This window comes from Toxotes jaculatrix, chromosome 10 (assembly GCF_017976425.1).
Source record: "Toxotes jaculatrix isolate fToxJac2 chromosome 10, fToxJac2.pri, whole genome shotgun sequence".
In the NCBI taxonomy this organism is placed as follows: domain Eukaryota; kingdom Metazoa; phylum Chordata; class Actinopteri; family Toxotidae; genus Toxotes; species Toxotes jaculatrix.
In genome coordinates this window covers 14,015,688-14,026,561 of record NC_054403.1, presented here as the reverse complement: position 1 = coordinate 14,026,561, position 10,874 = coordinate 14,015,688, and the positions used below count along the sequence as shown (strand labels likewise).

The following is a 10,874-nucleotide window of genomic DNA, read 5'->3' as shown; positions in this document are numbered from 1 at the left end:
AGAACAACTGGAAAGGACTGGGCTGTGCCCTCTGCAAATTAGTGATCTGATCTGTCTTTCTAACAGCATGAGTGTACTACTTCTTGTAGTTGCCATCCAAGTGCCCTACTTTCCTTCTACCATCCAAAAACATGTAAGTTAAATTGACTGGAAACTATAAGGCGCACATACATGTGGAAAAAGAACTACTGTGTTTGTCTGTGATAAACTGATGGTCCTGGGGTTCCTGAACTGAGGATGACTGGAAACTCAAATTATGTCACTATGTTGTATGTGGTTGACTACCTGTCCTTTTTAAAGAGGCTAACAAAATTCAAAATTAAAATGTGGCACATGGTTATAAATCCAGATGTGATGACTGTGTGCAGATACTAAAAGGTGAAAAATTAATACAGAGAGCCAACATAGACCACTGACTCATACTTGAGGAAATAACACCAGTATTATCCTGTAAGGCTTAAGCTTTAAAATAAACCTCTACTTCTTGTCCCTTCTGGTTGCCATTTCAACAGTTTTTCTTACAGCTTCATGTTTCTTGACTCAGCTCTCTTCCCAAATCTCTTCATGTTGGAAAAACATCCTCCAGCCATAGAGTCAGACGATCCACAAACTATCCAATCAAATGGACAAATCAGAAACTTTTCAGAAGCTGCCAAGAAAGTCGGTCTCCAGTTGCTCAGGTGTATGTGGATGAAAGCATGCATTTTTTTGGTCTGGTTGGTTTGGGAGGAAGGTAAAGGTGTCTGGGCACAACAGGCTGCCAGGGAGTAGATCTGAGAGGGCTGGTGGTGAGACCTTGGGTCAAACTAGAGGAGAGAATTGGGTAAGCAGTGGGTCAGCAGGAGCAAGACGGCTGAAAGAACCCCATTCATCCGACAAAACCAGGAAAGCAGTATGTATTCCAAATGCAACGTCAGTGCTCAGTGGGTCTCACCAAGCTTGATTTCACCATCTTACAAAACCCCTCTCCCCTAAAAAACACACATGCACACACCATCGGTTTGGCCTGAGGAGCTGGTTATGGAGCTGACTCAGCTCCCCATTCTGTTGATGGGACAGACCACCAAGGTTTTATGGAAGAAAAACCATTTGCCAAATGTATTTGTTTCTTTTTGTATATGTTAAATAGTATTTTAGAAAGTAATTAAAGTTACTGGAGAAAAGCAGCGACAGAGGACTTGAATAACTGTACATCCTTGAGCACTTGAAAAAAAAAAAGAGCCGTTTCACTTTGCCTTGATGACACGTTGCAGTAAAATTGACTGGGATATTTGCACAGGTTACCCTTGTAAATGGCAGTCTGTTTCACAGGAAATAAAACTACTTCACATTCCACACATTTAGCCTCTCACATCTGTGCTCACTCTGCAGGTAATTACCTACAACTGCAGCCGGTGAGATTTGTTATTGCTGGGGACCTTTAATGTGTCCCAACCTGTCATCGCTGCCACGTTGGTACAGTTAGAAATCTGACTTAGGTAAAACACTTAATCTTTTATTATCTGAATATAAATGTAACGGATTGGTTTCTTAATTAAAGAGTAAGAACAAGGAAACGTCAAATACACCTACACACAGGGTCCCATAGTGATTGCTGACTGAGGCCCTTTCAGATGTCCATCCAGGTGGCTTTGCTGGAGGGTTGTTATGAAGTGTTGTGCCTGGCCTTCCTGCCCAGGTGCTGCAGCTCCACAGAGCCAAATCAAACACACCTACAGTCAGGGGCCGAGGCCAATACTGGAGCCCTACACCGTCGTCTCACCTGTGAACTCCCACCTGGTAAGGCATGGTGTGTGGACATCAGAGCTGCCACAGAGAGAAAGGGAGAGGAGATATTAACTGAAAACAACTGTGAGCTCTTACTGTTCACGTGACTCATTTTTGTGTGTTTTTAACCTCTACACCCAGATGGCCTGCATCATTTAATTTTTTTAAAAAGATCTAAAAACAAATAGTGTCTTGCATTGCAGAACTAATGATGATGGAAGCTGTAGCTGTTGACGCAAACATGGTACATACTAAACCACATCCATTCTCAGAAGGGAAGCGCTGGGATTAGCTGTTACGTAATTATTAGCACAGTTCCTACCACTTGCAAATCATCAAATGTCTACACAAAGAGAAAGCAAAACTGAGCTTAGACCTGAGTTTGACTTTTTGACTTTTTTTTTACTGTTTAATGTATAATTTATAGAAATTATACATTTCTATAATATACATATAAATATGTATATTTATAATATATATTATAGAAATGTATAATTTCTGTGAAATCTGCTGATTAAATGTTAAGTTGGAACAAAACACAGCTAACAAACGGTATAGACAACAGTTTGACATAGATTTATCTCAATCAACTATGGACTGTAAATAATCAAAATAAAATGTATTTTCTCAAGCAAACTATTTTTAAAGGGTGAATCAGAAAAAAAATCTGCATTTTGAAACAGAAAAAAGGAGACGATGTACAAGCTCTGAAACAAAGGTACTTTTGTACATAGCAGAGGGGCGACACACGAATACACTTCTATTGAAGTAAAGGTTTTGGCTCGGGGTTGTAACACAGGAAGAAAGAAAACCTCCATCCAGTCTTTCTCAGATTAGAAAATTGGGGGTAAGAGGGGGAGTAATGTGCAGCTTTACTGGCAGGGCTGCGTTGATTAGAAAGGGGGTAGTGTTCATGGCTAAGGGGATTCAGTAACAGCACCTCTTCCTTTAGCCAAAGCCAACATCTGGTGCAGGCCGACACAGAGCAGCAGCAGCAGCAGCACCCAGAGTCTCTACTTCCCTTTCAACTCATTATTGCATTTCATGGTTCCATGGAAAAAAAAATTGTAGAACCTGGATGGAAAGTGATGTATAAATGAGAAGATGTTGTGAGTGTGCATGTGTTTCTGTCATTCTGTGAAAGCAGAAGAAGTGAAAGTTCAATGCAAGGGTTTAAACAGCTGCTATAGCCTTTGTACTAACTTCATGAATGAGCCTCTGTGGTTTAACGTAATGAATTCCTTCTGACTGAAGCCGCACTTTGATTGTGTTTTTATATATCCGCTTTTAATTAAGTAATAGAAGAAAGGTGTGAGTGGTTCACTAAAGCTGAGTGACTTACTTTAACTTTAAACATACCTGACATGACCACATACTGTGTTTGAATCACACTATACCTGCAATTAGACAGCTGCGGTTTACAAGAATGCTGATATGTTAGCACATCTTTTATTTTTAGCTTATTTTGACATTGAGCAGCGACCGGGGATAAGTTATGCAAACAAATAACTGAAAATAAACTCCAGACACCAAGTACAGTGTTTGTTCAACATCTGGGGGTCAAAGAAAGCCCAGCTCCTGGTGTATTGTAAGGTGACTGGTTCCAAAAATACTGCCATCAAACCAGTTTTTGGTTAATGGTTGAATTCTTTATCTTGGCAAAGTTACAGTTCAAAAAAGGATTAGCAAATGTGTGATGAGAGCTGCAATGTATCTGTGGTATCAACCTATCAACATCTTCCAAACTTTAGGGAATGAGGAGTATGTGGGCACATGCTTATGTTAATATTTGTGTGTGTATGTGTGTGTGTGTTGTGTGTTGTGAGTACAACTGTTGTTGAACCAGTGAGCTGCTGCAGTTACACCTCTGGCCAACAGAAAACAGATGAGTCACATCTCATAAGTGTGGCTGCCCAAAGACATGGAGACTCTTACTTTCCTGGCAATGCACACACACACACACACACACACAGATAACTTTGGTGATCAGCTCCATGGTGATTCCACGTTATCACATTATCGCTTGGGGGACATCACTGACTCCCTGTCCTGCATATTATCTGTCTGTGACACATTGTAAACTTGCTATGATCAATAATATCAAGTCACTCAGAATGATTGCACAACAGCTGGGTTTGTTGTGAACACCTTCAGCTGTCCAAGCCGCTCCTTCCAGGAAAGCTACATAAATAAACAGGAAGGTGTAAACCTTCATGTGCGCCTCATTTGTTTTTTTTTCTTCGTGCTCTCTCTCCTGGCTTGAACTACCCTAAACTCAGAAGCTCCGCTCCAAAGATGCCGCTGCTGTTGTTGAGCAAACATGCTCAGCCCGCAGCTTCATACCCTTTACAGGAGGCTCATACTTCCTTTGGCTGCCTTGTGACCTCCGCACCCACAAGTCCCAATATCAAACATTTACAAGATGTGATGTTTTACCTTCCAGTATGTTGACCAACTCCTGACTTCAGCAGATCTCATTTCTGTGTGCAGGCTGTGTTTCACCTCAGCGACCTAAAGCTATTCAGCAGATTTAGTTTTGAAAGTGAAAAGTATATTCTGACACATACCAGAGTGAATATACAGGAGGTGAAAACATTAAGGCCTCGTACACAACCAAAACAGCATCCTTGAATATCAGAGTTTGTTGTTTTTTGCAGAAATGATGCTCTTCATAGAAGCATCATTTCTGCCCAGATGGAAAGACTTGCATGCCAGCATTTTTTTTGCCTTCTTTCCCCTAGTTTGACAATATGTACAACGAGCTCCGTGATGCTTCTCGTATCATGCAGGTTGTGAAACTGACAAGTCACATGGCCAGAAATGTCTTGTCTCTTGTGGGTGATTTCACAGTTAAGCTGTGGCTTCTTTGATGTGCACCTCAGCGTAGGCCATGTAAAATGCCACATGAATCCTTAAGACAACGATGAGTCAGCCCTTACACTTGAAGGGGGGTGAACCAAGCAGTTCCATCCAATGAACATCAATCAGTGCTGGCATTAATAACATGACTTTAATGTCTTAAAACACCATTACCTGTTAAAATGCTTCTTGACCAAGAGGCTCAACATAATAAAAAGGCAGCAAGCAACGACTGGTCGCATTTTTCTAAATCTATTCCACTATATGACAAAATGATCTGATGTATACCGGCCCCTTAAATGTTGCTGTATCTTCCTTTGCAACTGGCTCATATTTAAATCACTGATGTCCTTTATATTTTGCTCACGAGTTGTTTTCTACTTTCCACAGTTCTAGCTTGAGCAGCTCTCTACAGACCTTCACTGATCCCCACTCAAAGTGAATCTGCAGCGTGATGAAGGTCTACAGACAAGATGTCGGGGAGCAATAAGGAGCTGTGGCTGAAGCTGCGCAGTCCTGCTGCTTTCTGTTGACCCACTGGATGATTTGTAAAGTGGTTCTTTGACGCCCGGTTGGAGATGTTATCAGAGTCTGGGAAGTCTGCTCTGTCTCTCTCCTCAGGTCTGCATACTCATAAAACAGCAGGAATAATAAGAGAGTGTTTGTGAGCGCAGTGGAGTGGGGAACAGTGTCTGTGACTGTGTCTGCAGGGCCCCACGGCCGACCTGAGACTCAAATCTCCCCCACACACCGTGTTTTCCTGAGTGAGGGTCTCTCTGTAGCGCCTCTGTCATCCACAGCTAAATCAGGTCAGATGGGGAGTTTTTTTTCCCCGCTTTCTAGTAATTTGTACAGTTGGCAGTGTGGTTCACTGAAATCAAATTACCATGAAATAGAGTGAACGAAGAGGAGGGTGCATGATGAGATTCTTTTGGTTGTTTTCGTATTTAAAGCTGAATTTTCAACTGCATGGAGCAAAATGTAAAAAATCTGCAACAGAACTATATTCATCAACTGCAGGATATTGCAATATCCAATTTGATCAAAAATACAAGTATTTTAACACAGTGCCTTCTAATGCGATTTAAACTCACCATTAACACCCTGATGTAGTAGAAACATTTGTGTGTGTTTTTGGGTGGTGGTAGGGGGTGATGTTATTTCAGTGAGGCAGCAAGGCAAATGGGCGGGGTTAACGGGACCACTAGGGAGAGTGAAATGCTTTCAAAGGAAGCTGCAACAGTTTGGAGAGTCAGTGAGGATGGAGGTGTAGCGCTCTTTGCGGAGGTTTAGGATCGCCTCAGTGCCATTTGCCAAGCGCGCAAAGGGTCAACTGCGACATCTGATGAGAAGGTATTTTTCATCCCGAGCCGCATCCCATGGTGATTTATTGACAACGTACTGAACACTAAACAGTTTGATTGATATAAAGTGTCAGAGAAACCATGGCAACGACAGCTCTGACCGGTTTCTCCATGATGAGCCTGCTCAGCCTCGGCTACCTGACATGGGATCTGATGAGTCCCAATCAGGTGGAAAACGAACAGACTTTTGGACACGGGTCTCCAGTCCCGCAGCCTCCTCACATCATTTTCATCATGACAGACGACCAGGGGTTCAACGACATTGGCTATCACAGCTCTGACATCAGGACGCCGGCGCTTGATAAACTGGCAGCGGACGGAGTGAAACTGGAGAATTATTACATCCAGCCAATATGCACCCCGTCCCGAAGTCAACTCATCACCGGCAGGTAAAAAAAAAAGTTTTTGTCCCCTGTCTCCAGACTGTATTTCTTCTTGTTGTCTATTCCTTATTTCTTAAACATTTAAACATGAACAGCACGTTTCCCGTTTGACTGTTATCAGAATATTGATGGAAAACACAAATATATATACACCTGCTGAGTTTTTGCAAACTTTGTTGTTTTAACTGCTAATTAAAGAAAATTATCTCTTGTGTTTCTCTTGTGTTTTAACACTATGAGACGTTAACATATATTTTTGTAAGCTATAAGACTTGAATGATGGAAAACAAATGTGCAGAGCCATGACTACTTATGTGTAACGTTTAATATAGATAGATTTGGGATATTATTCTTTATAACTCAAGGAGTAAAAGAATATAACAATAAATAAATTTTACAAATATAAAAATTGGATTTTCTTTTGGACTGTGTCCTAGTGTGTTTCTGAAAAATAAACTTCAGTTGAAGTGCACTCTTTAGTATTTTTTATGATGAACTAAAAGGAGCATGACCATTTAGTTTGTCTTGAAACTTGTAATTAGTCTTGAAACCTTCTCACCTCTTGTTCACTTTCCTATCTGTTGGACTGGATTATTGATTGAGCACATTTGTCTTTCTGACAGTTTTCTTAACCATTAACATTCCAGGTACCAAATTCACACTGGCCTGCAGCACTCCATAATCCGGCCCCGCCAGCCCAACTGTCTGCCCTTTGACCAGGTCACCCTGCCCCAGAGGCTGCAGGAGCTCGGCTACTCCACCCACATGGTTGGCAAGTGGCACCTGGGCTTCTACAAGAAGGAGTGTTTGCCCACTCGCCGTGGCTTCGATACATACTTCGGCTCCTTAACGGGCAGTGTGAATTACTACACCTATGACTCCTGTGATGGCCCCGGGCTCTGTGGCTTTGACCTCCATGAGGGTGAGTCGGTTGCCTGGGCCCAGAGGGGCAAATACTCCACCCATTTGTACACGCAAAGAGTCCGCAAAATCCTGGCAACCCATGATCCTCAGTCCCAGCCGCTGTTCATCTTCCTTTCCTTCCAAGCTGTTCACACCCCCCTGCAGTCTCCACGGGAGTACATCTACCCTTACCGTGGGCTTGGAAACGTGGCCCGCAGGAAGTATGCTGCTATGGTCTCAGCTGTAGACGAGGCGGTTCGAAATATAACATACGCTCTCCGCAAGTATGGCTACTACCAGAACAGTGTCATCATTTTCTCGACTGACAACGGTGGCCAGCCTTTGTCTGGTGGCAGTAACTGGCCGCTCAGGGGACGTAAAGGCACCTACTGGGAAGGAGGTGTCCGGGGTCTGGGGTTTGTCCACAGCCCCCTGCTGAGGAGAAAGAAGAGGGTCAGTAAAGCCTTGGTTCACATTACTGACTGGTATCCCACACTGGTGGCACTAGCAGGTGGCAACGAGTCCCTGACCAAGGGGGTGGATGGGTATAATGTTTGGGAAGCTATCAGTGAGGGTAAAGAGTCTCCCAGATTGGAGATCCTCCACAACATTGACCCTCTGTATAACCATGCACGCAGTGGCTCCCTGCAGAAAGGATACGGGATTTGGAATACAGCCATTCAGGCCTCCATACGAGCTGGGGACTGGAAACTCCTGACAGGAGACCCTGGTTATGGAGATTGGATCCCGCCGCAGATGCTTCCAGGCTTTCCCAGTGGCTGGTGGAACCTAGAGCGCCACACTGAACCCAGGAAGTCAGTGTGGCTTTTCAACATCTCCGGAGATCCCTATGAACGTTTTGACCTTTCTGAGCAGAGGCCAGATGTAGTCAAAGAACTTTTAGCCAGGCTGGTGTACTACAATCGCACAGCGGTACCGGTAAGGTATCCATCAGAGGATCCACGGGCTGACCCCTACCTGAATGGAGGTGCCTGGGTCCCCTGGGTGGGAGATGAGGAGGAGGACAGCTGGGACAGTGTTTACCAGAAAAAGAACAAGGATTGGAAGAAGAAGCTTAAACTGTCCAAAAGCAGGTCCTTTTTCAGGAGACTCAACACTAGGATCATGTCCAACAGGATATAGAAAGGACATGACTTGAAAAAATTCAGAGGAGACACTTCTGGAAGACAACTATTATATCAAGGATGTTTTGAAGATCTGTTTTTGTTTCCACTGAAGAACCAACTTGTGCAAGAGCCAGCTGCAGTTACTCAATCTCTCACGACCCCGAGAGACTGAGTCTCATGCTCTGCCAACTGAGCGTCACCAACTTTGTATCCATTTGAATAAAAAAAATATGTGTGGCCCCTAAATTGAAAATTACAAACAGAAAATTTTTAACTGATTCCATTTTACAAGATGATACAGGTATGTAAGCAAATGTGTTTCATCAATGTACAAGGTGACACGAGCGATAAGGTTGTTTCATAAAATCAGAATTGCTGTATTCAACAAGGATGATGAGAAATCATCTGCAACCATTTATTACTATGGTTAATCTAAATGACAACTACCTCTGTGACATTAGTTGCAAGTTTTATTTCTTTAATTCAAGCTCATTCTCAACTTCTATTTATTGATTCTCACATTTTCAAATAAAGGAATGAGACTTTTTTAAAATTACTTGTTAAGGAAGCATCTTTTAGATAAAAGTAATTAGTTCATTTACAACTCTCACTTTATCTGTACTGATCACCCTTTATTATGGGCCATTTTTTGGTTTAATGATTCCTGTAACATCACAGAAGAGGGTTCTTCTATTGCTTGTGTTAGTGAAATCTAATTACCAGGCATGAGCTTTTCTAGTAAAATAAACTTAAGGGTGTCTGATAAAAGCAAAGTGCATTTAGATATTTGTCACCACTATTTAATAAGAGGGATTAGTAAAAGACATGAGTGGAAAAAGATCAGTAGAGTGAATAAGCTTGTGGTTTTGGAAGCACTGCTGCTAAATTCTGCCCTGCTTCATTTCCTCAACATTAATGGATGAAATACTTCTAATTATGACAAACTCTTCTGTGGTTGTGTTGTCACTATGTTCATTTCATGTTAACCTCAGCAGACTGGATCTCACATGACAGAGTAATGGAAATGTTGAGACCAATATTAATATTAATCTTAATATTGTTTCATGACCCATCTTGTCACAACTATATACCCAAGAAATTGTGGGGATCACATAAAATAAGTTTTATGGGATATTACAGTTCACTTCCAGTACTGTTTTGTGCCTGTAGAACACAATCATCTCTCCCTGTAACGGACCAAGTGGCAGGCAAGAGGAGTCACAGGTAGTCCTTATTCATCCAAAATGAAGAACTTTGCAATTTACAAAATAGGCTACAAAATTCTGGGGCCATAAAAGAGTTCAACGACTGTTAATGTGTCTCTTTTAGTAATCTAGAATGAAAAACAAACAAGAAAAAAAAAAACAAAGAACAAAGAATATAGTTTCCCCTATGATGTGGCGAGGGCTTGGTACAGTCTGTAGCTTGTCACTTCCTGTAGCCTACTTATCCACTCAGAGCTTGTCTTTTACTCAGCTCAGACAAGACGTGTCCCTCCAGCAGTGTGAACCTTGGCACTGGTAACTCAAAGAAAACAATACTTATAACAATTTAAGATGAGTTTAACCATAGACAAACTATGGCTGTACAGAAGTTTAATAATGGAACAGCTGCAATTTCATTGTCATTATTTTTGTTTACTGATGTGCAGTGTAGATGTGATGTGCATGATGTTAACAGAAACTTAAACAAGATAGATAACAAGTGTAGATCAAAGAAAACTAAGGTGTGTTAGACCAGGAAAGTTACCAACATTTATATCAGCTCCCTTCAATCTACATGCTGAGAAATAAGCCAGCAAATGTTTCAGCATGTATAAAGTTGTGCAGAGAAATGTTTGCTGATCTACAACACAGACGTACAGACTAAAACTGCCCTTCTGCACATTTGGGTTAGAGTTAAATTTACCTCAAGTCCAACTGAAATCACATTTGGTCATCCTACTTTGCAGTCAAATATAATGTTGATGTGTCTGTGTGTGTTTTAACGCATTGTTAGTAGTTTTGTATCATCAAAAGGAATAGCAAAAATTCTGTCTTTATTTTGGCTCGACCACAGTGGTTAACCAATTTAATGTGCTGCAGCCGAGCAGCTTGTAAGACATCTATCGCTTGCAAATTGACATCAGCAGTGAACTTTCCCCCAGTGAATGTTTTTTATCTGTTTTATTTTGGACAGTTAAATGTACAAAGTAGAAATGCTTGATTTTGTGTCTGTATGTAGTCAGAGTTGTCCTGAACTCAGATCACTCACTGTCAGAAACTGCCAACTGTTCCCGGCAAAAAAAAAAAAGAAAAAAAAAGAAAGAAAAAGAATTAGGACATAAGATGACATGGTTTATATTTTCTACGAATATATTCCAATTGATTTTGTTTCCATGTCTTTTGTATATACCCAGTTTATTTTTGTCACATTATCTTTTTTATTTTGCATAATGTGTATCACTGTGCTAACTGCTGTTAGCACTGTAC

The 10,874-nt window shown here is 41.5% G+C and overlaps 1 protein-coding gene across 1 annotated transcript; it reads left to right on the top strand.

Moving 5' to 3' along the window:
• Positions 1 to 6,071: 6,071 nt before the first annotated feature.
• arsia (arylsulfatase family, member Ia) lies at positions 6,072 to 8,419 on the top strand. Its single transcript, XM_041047872.1, has 2 exons — positions 6,072 to 6,379; positions 7,021 to 8,419. Exons 1-2 carry the CDS (start codon positions 6,072 to 6,074, stop codon positions 8,417 to 8,419), a joined length of 1,707 nt encoding a protein of 568 aa, XP_040903806.1.
• The last annotated feature ends 2,455 nt before the right edge of the window (positions 8,420 to 10,874 follow it).